Genomic DNA, 12,471 nt, shown 5'->3' with positions numbered 1-12,471 from the left:
TGTAATACCATGTACTTATTATACCGTGCCAATAAACGGTTAAGCAAAGAGATAAATATTTGTTCAAACAAGTGAGTATTAATAGTCACTTATTACAACAGTTTTGTACTCTTTTGTCTACATATTTAACATGTTACCCTTGAGAAAGAAAATCAAAGTATAATGTAATTAATAGTACAGAGCAAAATCGCTGTTTGTTCGTGTGTCTCTATCCTCTAAAGCAACGAATTTTTATACAGTTTTTACTATACAAGTCCAAACAACTTCAATAACTACTTACCAAGGTGAAAAATGATATACTAGTTACTTCAGATTCGCCATCCTCTTGTTTTCTGGAACAATTAAAGAATTATTTGTAGATATCTTAGAACTATTAATTATTATGTAACTATTATGTAAAATTAATCTCCAAAAAGTAGATAATTTATTGGAGATTATTTCTACATAATTCACATTATTGATTTTTAATAATCATATCAATTATATCAATGGATTATATTTTTTACGCAATATACTTTCTCAACTACGCAATAAAATAGTATAAGAGAATATTTAGGCTTCTTAATTTGCATATTAAAGTAACCTAATGTAATTTAGTTTTCATTGTCAGTGAAGAAACCGATTTCATTGTTGAAATCTTATCTACAAAATAAAATAATAAAGAGAATATTTAGGATATTTAATTTGCATATTAAAGTAACATAATGTAATTTAATTTTCATAATTTAATTGTCATTGAAGAAACCAAAACCAATTCAAATCTGATCTACAAAATAATTTTCATAGGTATTAAATATAATTTAATGTAGAAAGTTCAGTTAAACCAATAAAGAATTTCCGATTATTTTTGCAATTTATAGCATTTACTTTGTATGTATCAAATTAATTTTATAAATACAGACGTTTACTTATTATTAAATAGATATATTTTTAATGTCAATTTAATTAGTGGTTATTGTTACACACATGGCATTATATAGGATTATAAAAATTTAACTTTTAATAAAATTATAGAATTATAATTATACTTACTTGCCCATTTTGAAGATTCCTTTTTATCAATCTCTGTAGCTAAAATAATTAGACAGAAGTGACGTATTTGTTTGGCTTAATCCTTTTTCATTAAATATGTAATTTTGATATTTATTAGCACTAAATCCTTTTAATTTGAAAACACTAATTGAAATTATTCTTATTCTTATTTTATTTTTGTAATATAATTTAGTACACTAGAAAGAAGGCACGTTTCTTTGCTAACGGTGTTCTAAATAAACTACATTTTTAGAAGAACAAATTTGCTAAATATATAAGTTTTTAAATATTAAAATTGCGATGTTATTGCGCAACCAGTAGTCACTTTAATAAAAGGCAACGTGTTTTAGTCACATTAGAAACTTGTCTATAAATCTGTGAACTAACGGCTTAAGATCTGTTGTTTGAAGAAGATAATTTTATCATTGTGAAATAAAGTAATAAAATATCTTTATTGTATATCTCAACTAACTACTTTCCTTGTGTGATTTAATATAAACAATAGTAAAATAATAATGCATTAGTACCTATAGGTAGGTTACGATCTAACTACAACATTTGTGTACAAAATATAATATAAGGACGACCAGACGTTTAACTCTGTTTGAATAACAAATATATAACTATTAATACAAACATATACGTTTATAATATTACTAGTATATTGGCTATTGTTTTCGACTCTGCCTGTGGTCCTACTCATTGTTTCCAGTTAAATTTATAAGTTGACACTCCATAAGAAAAAAATTAAAATATACTGAAAATAATAAAAAAAAAATAACACGAATCTATAACGAATACACTTTTTCAAGAATCACTATGTTGATACATAAAAAACGGGATTAAAATCAATTCAGTAGTTTTTAAGATTATCGCGAACATACCAACAGACGCGGCCAGAAACTTTGATTCAAACCCCCTTCAAATCAAATGGGGTTTGAAATTACGATGGCCAGAGCCGAGGTTCGAACCCCGAAAAAAAAATTATTATGAGACAAAATGGTAAAGCGTTCACCATCGCAGCTTAAAATGAATAGTCGTGAGTTCGAATCTAGTGAAAACAAAAAATCATTCTATGTCAATTGAAATTTGTGATTTACTCACTGGTGATAGAAAACCCCTACTTTTCTACTACGTTGGATTTAAATCTACTGATCGAAATGTGGGCTTGTCAAGTGTTCCGTTCACCATGACGACGTCAACTGTTGATATTTCCTCTGACTACCCCATCTGGGATAAAAGGCGTGGTATATGTTATTATTATTAATAGTGAATATTTCCTTATTATTATATTACATAATAATTGTAATGCACTGAAAATCACTCATGTGATCCGTGTTTAATTTTTATATACCTAATCTCTGAGAAAACAAGTAGATACATTTTATTTTAAGAGATTAGATATTTCTTGTCAAGGAATAGTAACTAAATACATAAACAGGTACCTACAATAAATAGTTATTAAACTTGGTCGTCGTAACGTCTGTGTATGATTAAACATTCAATTATGTTAAATAAAAGTGGTAGGTAATATCTAAGTATTTTAAAATGATGTCACAAACAATATTTCTTCTCTAAAGAATCTCAGAATTTATATTAGTTGTAATTTTTTGGTAGCGTAGTAGCCTAGTGGTGTACCTACCTATTTAGTCTGAAAGGTCATGAGTTCCAATCTTTAATAATTACTTTATTTTTCAGACTGACTCTCTAATAAACTAAATGAATCCGTGATTCAACTATCTCTAGGCTAGCCGCCTGCCACGTTGGATTCAAATATATCGAGCGAAATAAGTTTTCGGCGTTGACAACTGCCAATAGCTAATTAATAAGATTAACATTTGTGTGAAAAATACTTGTAATGGTTATACTACTCTCCTACTTAGGTATGATATATAATAATACATACTAGGTATGATATATGTTAGGTATGATATATATATTACTATTTTATTTTATTTATTCTAGGAAGATTTACGGTGTAATTTTACATGTTGCAGATCACATTGAATTGTCCTATGCCAATTAATAATATTCGCCAATAGCAATTACATGTATATATATACCTACCATATACCACTCTTTTTCTCTCTCCATCATTTCTCATCTTATCCAGTCTTAATCCATGGCAATTGGGGTCCTACTCTACTACCGGTCTATGGTGTCGCATGATAAGATACCGTCCTATCATGCCCCAACTCTACAATAGTTCAATAACTAAATGTTACACCATTTTTGTTGAAACTGTGATTGTCATAAAATAAAATTACGTAACAATATACAGGCATAGAATAAAAAATATATAAACGGAAGAATCTAGCTGATGTCCTATTAGGTCTAAGTTGTGTTATAGTAGTAGGCTTCTACTTCAATTCCATTTATAAATTAAATTAAATTAATTATTGATGTCCACTCAAGGATTAAGGATAATTTAATGGAAAGTCAAGGAGTTATATATATCCCTAGTATCGATGCATGTTAACATATTTATAAACAAAAATATTTTTAATACATCAAAGGCGTCAGTTTTTATAGGTATATTTTTTAGTTTACTATTTCTTATAGTAAGTATATACGAATATAAAATGGAGCATTAGGCAATAGTATGGGAATGAAGTTAGGTTTATTAGATCATCATTTTTCACGAGAAATTAATACACTGACTAGTGTGGTAATTATGTATTATATAGGAGGGGGTGCCAGTAATGGTAATACCCGTTACTGGCACCCCCTCTTATATAATACATTAGTAAGTACATATGTAGCATTATTTTATCTGTGGTATAATATAATATATATATAGTATAAATTATACTTTTATAACTTCTTACTACGTCGCGAAAGTAGAGGGTAAGTTCATAAAATTCTCATACATAGTTCCAAAAATCTACATCTGTAACATTTAAACAGTCTCAAATGCATGAAGGTAAATGTTATAAAAGAATTTAAGTAGTAGAAAGAGATATAATATAATTGTATGGTTGAAGGGTACTCAAATTATCAACATTGTATTAAAACACCATAATAATAGACGGATGGTACGTAGAAATATTATTAGCTATTGGAAATAGAAGTTTTTATACTGAATAATTTATTATGTATGTGACAGGAATTGATATACTTCAGTGGAAAATATACGGTTTTTTAAAATATGATATTAAATTTGACATGTCATTTATAATTAAGTATTTTTTTTAATATTAATAAATAACCAATTGAATCACAATAATTTGACAATCCACCCGTCTTGTACCCGACTGGAATTCCGCGTTGAATTGCAAGAGAGATTTGATGAATTCGAGACTATTAAATCATTATGTACATAGAAAAACTAATAACGTTTTGTTTATAGGACTTTAAAATAATCTATAGTTTTTTTTATAATAACAGGAATAACTATCAAGCTGACACAATGGTTAGTGGCAGCCTATACGAGCTTATATGTACTATACATGAACAGTACCACAGACATCACGTAAACATGTGAGGCTTTTGGTAACCCTCATACTTTTACATACAGTAAAGTGTTACAAACTTTTCCATTCTGAAGAACCAGACTGGAATATCTTCGCATATATCTATCATGTTCAACAGAAAAACATCTTACGAAATTGATTAGCTTCTAAAATAGGTGAGATAGAGAAAATCCACCTAGAAATCTGTGTACAGATCAAAGAATTTTTTATCCTGTATTTTTCTTTGTCTATAATGAATGTGAATGGATAAACTAAAAAAATTCTAGAGTATTTTTTTAAGTCTTTATGTGTAGGAAGCTAGATTATAAATGAGTAACATAGGGTGTAAACCACGGTGACAGCATTGGCGCGGGCTACAGCTAGCTACTGAAATAATTTCAGTCAATACGGCCCTTTTTACAGCCAAGGACGGCTACCAGCGTGTGATCATGGACTTGATTAGTGTTGTCTATTATATTTTTATATTAAAAAAAATTCTCTGACTCTAATCAAATATTTACACGTCATTATAGGGCAATAGCGTTGATTATATGGCTGGGTGGTGTTGACATATTTTTACTGTTATTAATCTATTTTATGGCTCTACCATCCAAGTCCACACGTATTAGTCTATAATTAAATTACCTACCTGTATTTTAACTGTCGACCTCTATACACATACATCACGAAAACTCATGAAACTGAAACAATTTTACCACGAAATTAAACAGAAGTAAATTTAATTTGATATTGAACTTTTACAATAAATTGATCACACGACTTTACTTCTTTGGAAAATTATACAGTTTCATGAATACTAAATCAATTAGAATTTTCTATTTCTTTATTTATTCTATTTATTTATTATTATACATTCTTTATTTATGGATATCATGTTATTGAATTGTTTATATATTTTTATTATTTATGATTATATTAATAGGTACATTACTAATAAAGTATGTTAATAAAAACCAATTGGACATCCGTGATACTACTCGTGCGTTCTATCTCTCTATTTTGTCATTCCCTTGCTTTATCTCGCAATTCAACCGAAATACAGTTTACAAAAAAAGTCTTAGTAATTAGGCGTTTGAAATAGAGAGACCGAGGAGCCCGCGAAGACGAATTTTTGCAAAGACAGCAGTTTATTCTTGCAATTTGTTCTATTTTATGAGTACATTTATACTGATTCTCAGCTTGGTATACTCTTTACTACTTACTCTATGTATCTATCCAGGTTCATCATGGGGTAAAAGATTATTAGCATTAGGAAATATAAAGGACCTACGGGGGAGATGATTAAAGATGATCTCGTGGTTAGCAACCATATCAACGGAACCATTATTAACTATACCATATTAACACGCGGCCGCGGTCATTATGAGCTTATTGACCCATATTATTCATTAATTCCCCAATAGCGACAACACCACCAGCTAATTAACTTTTAACTAAGCTATTAACATCAACTTTCTTAATACTCACGTGAATTTGGAAGTAACCAAGAAAGAAAAAGTATACTCAATCTTACTGATATTATAAACGCGATAGTTAGTGAGCATGGATGGACAGATGGATGGATGGATATTTGTTACTTTTTCATGGAAAAAAAATTTCGATGGAACTTATGTAGCCTATGTATTATTCTGATGCCCTACACATGTATAGGGAGACATCAGAATAATACATAGGCTACAAATTGCGCGCGGGTACAACTGCGCGCTGTTAGTAGATAATACATTTCTGTGGTACCAATCTCATAACTAAAATTTAAGAAGACGTAGGTATTCACATGTTTGATGTTCATTTTACTAGCGAAGTAAGTTAATTATTGCACTTACTTATATAATTTTAATGTACTTATACTATGGTTTGTTATTGAAGTGAAGCACTAAGTTTAATGGTAATATTTTAATTCGTAGTTTGTAACAATATGATTGTGTATGTTACTACTACCGAAGCAACAGATAAAAGCATAGAGTAGTTTAAGCTAAAGAAATTAGCCATGTTGAAAGAGATGGGCCGCGATCGTATAAGGTCCCGAAGTTCGGTCACCGCTTCACGTAACTTGTCATCTGTGAAGAAAATGAATAGTTTTAATTAGTCTATGAAATGTATATGGTCCTATATAAATATTAAGTATAAAAGAGAAAATTGCAAGCTAAACCAAACCTTTGGAAATAACACGTTTCATATGTATGTAATATAATAAGAATTGGTATTAGTCCTATCTATTCCTGGCACCTTATAAACATTTATATTCATGAGATTTATTGTTTGCATTGATCTAGGTGTTGTTTTTTACATACTACGATAGAGGCATATGTAGGTATGTATGTATTTAAGGATTTTAATCCGTAATAGAAAGTCTGCTTAATTTAAAATGTGAATTATTGAGGATTATTATTATTTGAGATTTGACGAAATAGTCAAGAATCTCGGTAACTGTTAGGCAAGTTACGTACCTATGTGGAAATGAGTGTAGTAAGACAGTGTACACACCTAAGCATAAGTCTTTGGTGTCGAGAGGTATTATGGTGTATTGCGGTGATTTCAGACAGCTAAGTAACAAAGCAAATTATATGCAATGCAGTATGTAACTTTAGCAATTTATTTATTACAAAATATTTTAGAGGATAAAAAAGGACGAATTCTGTAGTGCTTGTTCAATGGTAACTAGGTTTTTAACCCAAGGAGAAAAATATACATTTATGCAGTAAATATAGTATTTTTTCCTGTGATCTCAGATTTTGGTCGCATAATAAGGATGTTAATTTTGAAGATTTTTGTAACACAAAATATTGACTTGCCTGGTTGCCTATTAAGAAGGAGATGGTCAGCAATATTAAGAATATTGTCGGTTTGTCGATAGACCTTCTCACAGTTGTGTACTAAGTGTACCAATATAGCAATACACATCAATAGACGCAGTAAGCTGAACACCGCTGGTAAATAACCGGAGTCATAGGTGGTATGCTGGAAACAGAATGGTATTTCTATATAGGTAATTTTTGTTGTTTATTATTATGTTATTATATCTATAGGTATAATGTATAGGTAATTCGTATTCTGGTTCCTACAGGACAGGCCCAGCCCAATGCAAGAATCAATGCTATTGTGAACATTTGAAACAATTTTGGTAAATATATAAATAATCATTATTATATATTCTTATATTATGTATGTATCTGTAAGTTTATAATATTATATTGTATTAAGTTATATGTATACGTTGTAATATATGTGTATGTGTTGCAAGAAATGTTATTAATATAATTAATAACATTTCTTCCAACATTGTTACCATCATTACACCTCTACCAGACATACATCTAATCGCTTCTCTTTATGCAAAGGTTGCCTGGAAGAAATCGCTTTTTAGCGATATGGCCGCTCATTGTTACTTGTTTATATATTATTATTTTTTTATATTTATTTATAATTGCACATGCATATACATAAATTTACATATGATAAATTAACAATACACATGTACTCTGTTTAAAGAGTATGGCAATTTCGTAGATGACTCATTCCCATAATGAAATTTAAAATTTAGATCTGTTGTAGTGTCCACTTAGCTCCTATAGTACGTCTGTTAAAAATTATTTTACTGTATAGTAAGCTTTGTCGGTCAGTAGTTCTTTAAGCCTTTTTTTAAATAAATTAATGTTATCTTCTTGTTTTATGGTTTCCGGCATTTTATTATATATTACAATGGATCGGTAATACGGACTCGCCCTAAACATTTCTATTTTAGGTTCTTGTAGGGCCATTATATTGTTCTTTTTTTATTATTATCTTTATACATAATTGTGTATGTACCTAACTGTATTTCAATCATTCATTATTATTATTATTAAACTTGACAAATGTTGAGATTGCCAAAGCATATTTTACTAGACTTGGCAAATGCGAGGGAACCTTAGTCCGTCTCACCAATTTCAGCCGCCAAATAGATGAATTTGCAAAATGTGTTTTGATTGAAAATCAAATTTAGTTGTATGCCAGTAAAATTACAAGGTACGGATGCAAGACGTTATCCTTTTGAATGTTATAATGGTCGTCACGTGATAAGCTTCGTCGGGCATCCGTGGTGCCAGTTACCCACAAGCAGGCCATCAATTTGTCTGCCAAACTAACTACATAAAAAAATATAGCTATATCACAGATAATATAATATTACATAGCTATATCTAAATACAATTCACCTAACTTGATATTGTTTTCTCAAACAGAATACACCTTATTCTTTATAGGTGAATTCCAAATTAATGTTTTCGTTCTAATTTTAAAATTGGTATCGAAACAAGGGGTTGGTCATGCACGTCATTAGTTTATATGTACAATTACGTATTTTTATTTGTAAGTAGGTATAGCTATGACCTACAATTAAGTTTCTAAAACCTACAAAACTATTCTGGAATAATTAATCAAAGAAAATGATTACCTATAGTTTAGTACAAAAGGCAATTTTATTGGTATTCTTGACTACATAATAATTGCCTTCTGCTAAATAATTTCCATCATTAGAAACAATAACTGTATAACGTCGAGCATTCTGTTCCACTTTTTTTTAATTCTATATACTCACTAACAAAATAGCCCCAACACACTAACGCCTTATTTCCAAGGCGAAGATGTTTTCAATTCCAATTAAGTAGTTTATTTTTATGTCATATACTAGCTGTACCCGCGGCTTCGTCCGTTTGGAATATAAGTATTTTTCTAAAATGAAAGTAACCTAAGTTACTCCTTATTATATCAGCTACCTGCCACTAAAAGTCCCGTCAAAATCCGTCCAGTCATTTCAGAGATTAGCCAGAACAAACAGACAGACAGACAAAAATTGTAAAAAATGTTATTTTAGTGTATGTACCGTATTTATATTCATAGCCTAAAAATCTATTATTTCAATATTACAAACAGACACTCCAATTTTATTTATATGTGTAGATAGATACCTACCTACATATGTTTTGACATGTCGCGAAATCTGAATTAATTTTTTATTGTTATATAATGTATATATATTATGTAATATTTTCTTACCATTAATATTATCAAGATTATAATAAATTATTTTTAAATCTTAATTACACATTCATACTTAACACTTGTGTTGACTCTCTTGGGCCTAGTTTCATGTTAATTGATTGGTTACAATGTAAGGTCATTCAATTTAAACATAACTACGTGTGAAATGTTTGTTTTTGTATATTCTGGCTAATGTAAAAATGTATTTTTTTATTACAATTTATTGATATACGGTTAAACCATCGAGGGTATATTATATTAATTTGATAGATACGAAGTTTATAAATTAATATAAATTCTCTTACGTCTGTATCTATTTCAGATTTTCTAATAAGAATAAAAATACGCTATTATAAATAAGAATATATCTTTCAAATTTTTTAATAAAACTGATAACGTCGTCACTTACCTGTGATCCAATTAACATCCTGACAGTTAGATTCATAAATCTTATCATGTCAATAAGTAAACTCAGACTATTCAGTAAAAACTGAAATAAAAAATGTTTATTATTAGGTAGTAAGTTACTGGCTTAAGTACGATGTTATATATGTATTTCAATTAACTGTAAATGACTTACCCTAATCCCAAACATACTATTAATAAAGTTTGACTGTTCCATGAGCATTACATAACATCTACACAGCCATTTTACTTCATGATCGCTACTACACGACGGCTTTTTTATTACATTCTTCTTTGATAATAATTTAGTGACTCGCGAACACGCATCCGAATAAAACCAATTTTCGTTATTTAATAAATCAGTCGTTGAACCCGGTAATGGTTCAAGCAAATAATAATAATGCTGAAGTAGATCACAAATACTTCGCAAGCGGCATTCAATTTGCATAGCTTGCGCAGACAGGTCCAATGTGGTCAATATTTTGATGAAAAGAAAAATGTAGGAAACAGAATACATTATAGGCGTTATCCACCCGAAGCTAAGAACCCATGCAACGAAGTCACACGCTGATATAACAAACCAGGTGATTAGGAAGAAAACGATACTTTTCACTATGTTCTCCCTAATTGCTGGATAGTATGTGACACCAAGAATCTTATCAATGTTACTATATTGTTTATAATATTCGACGCTCACTTGTCTTCCATATTTGTACACGTTGTACAAATCAACTAGATATTGAAAATAATCGAAAACCACTTGCACCAAGTCAGTAAATTTAATTGAGGCATTAAGTTGAATGTATACATTTGTCATTTTATAATACAGAGTGAAAAAATTTATTACACCCAAAACTGTTGCTGTTAGCGCATACTTAAATAAAATACAAAAATTATCAAACGATGTTTTGAAACCCAAGTTACAATTTAAAGAAAATATCTTTAGTAAAGTATTTAAAGGAGCTAATACATGATATGCGTATTCTGCATTGTCGACTTTTTTCGATATCATGACGTCACGTATTTGATTTCTCCGGACATTCAATTTTACAGAAGACCACATAGGGTTACAGTTCATTTATAACTGAAGGCATCAGACAATTTACGGCTGTAATGTTTATGGATGTGTACATTACCACCTACCTAGCGAATGACTAATTAATTATACATGGCAATTTGAACTGCTACACTCACGAACGATAATAATTTAAGTGTTCCAATTATTAGTAATAATTAATTACTATTTAGTGTGTAGTAAGCTATATCATAAACTTTTATTACTACTTCTCACTAGTTCTACTATCATTAAAATATTTTGCTTCTATGTAGGTACGTACAATTTTCAACTAATATACCTTAAATATACCTTAGGACAACTCACACCACCGTTTAGTTTAAGTAGAGGTTGTATTAGGGGTACTAGACAGGGGTGTGAGTCGGGCAACCTCGTCGTATGTTCCAGCAATTGGGAGGCTTCCATGGGGAAGCCTCCCAATTGCTGGAACATACGGGGATACGTCCGCGGGGAACGGTAGCCGAGCAATGGTTTGGTTCTGGTATGCCCTAGGCGGGATAGTACTAGTTCCTTTGGGAAATTGCTACTATGTCGGCCGATAGTCCGACGAAGGGGGGCGGCGCAGGCTGGGACAATGGGCCCAGATGGGGCCAGTTCCGGCCGTTAAGCATCGCGGTCGTTTTGGTGGCTCGCTCCTGCTATGATCTACTCTTGTAGAGACACGTGCGGAGCGAGCGTGGCTCTGTGTGGGCGGTAGTTGAATTTAAAAAATATCAAACTTAGTAATTCCCAGGTTCAAAAAAAGAACTAAATAAATTTTTACAAGTTTTGTAAACAAAATATTAACACAGATAATAGGAGTGTTTTTGGATTTCTTTTAATTTAATTTTACTATGTTTAAGGACTAGTTTAATTTAGATAGGTAGGTATATATTGTAGGGTAGATTGTTTAATTATATCTATAATTTGTATTATCAGTAGAAGTTGCTGTAAATATAGGTAAGTAACCGTATGCACACCCTCTAACATTTATAAACTTGCTTGGTATTGTAGAAAATTCCTGTTGTAAGTACTTGCGGTACTGAAATGGCTAATATAAACCTCATTTTTTTCTCATATCCGAATCTTAATCTCCGATCAGTTCGTATCCTGATAGCAAACTCTAGGAAAACAGCACCAGACGCGTGAAAACCATGGATTTTAGACATGTCAACAGGTTTTTTAAACATAGTCAGTGTAGTAAACAGTTAAAAATGTCATAAATCACCTTATTTATTTTCAGACATTAAAATTAAATGTACTTAGTACTTTTTTATGATCTTTTTAAAGTAGGTATTGTATTGTATTATATGTATGTATTGTACCTAACAAAACAGAATCTTATTACAATTTGTTACAAATTTTATTAGAATCAGTTCGATTTTTTTGTTCTTAAAATAAGCCAGAACCTAAAAAAAATTACATTCAATTTTAAATAAAAATCTAAAAGAACTGTACCATTCAGATATTCAGTCTTACAATTTTTAA

The 12,471-nt window shown here is 30.2% G+C and overlaps 1 protein-coding gene across 2 annotated transcripts; it reads right to left on the bottom strand.

Annotated features, from left to right (window-relative positions):
- Positions 1-6,398: 6,398 nt before the first annotated feature.
- Positions 6,399-12,142, bottom strand: LOC131846757 (uncharacterized). 2 transcript variants are annotated; one of them, XM_059196147.1, is made up of 5 exons: positions 11,972-12,142; positions 10,105-10,803; positions 9,934-10,014; positions 7,298-7,463; positions 6,399-6,562 (listed from the first exon to the last, which is right to left on the bottom strand). In XM_059196147.1, exons 2-5 carry the CDS (start codon positions 10,744-10,746, stop codon positions 6,399-6,401), a joined length of 1,053 nt encoding a protein of 350 aa, XP_059052130.1. In that variant the 5' UTR covers positions 10,747-10,803; positions 11,972-12,142. The 2 variants fall into 2 exon arrangements, with proteins under 2 accessions (XP_059052130.1, XP_059052129.1); XM_059196146.1 differs by lacking the exon at positions 11,972-12,142 and having other exon boundaries at positions 10,105-11,015.
- Between the last annotated feature and the right edge of the window lie 329 nt (positions 12,143-12,471).

Source organism: Achroia grisella, unplaced genomic scaffold (genome assembly GCF_030625045.1).
Source record: "Achroia grisella isolate CSIRO2021 unplaced genomic scaffold, CSIRO_AGI_Agris_v1 utg512, whole genome shotgun sequence".
NCBI classification, from domain to species: Eukaryota; Metazoa; Arthropoda; class Insecta; order Lepidoptera; family Pyralidae; genus Achroia; species Achroia grisella.
The sequence above is the reverse complement of the archived record's forward strand: the minus strand, read 5'-3'. Positions and strand labels throughout refer to the sequence as shown.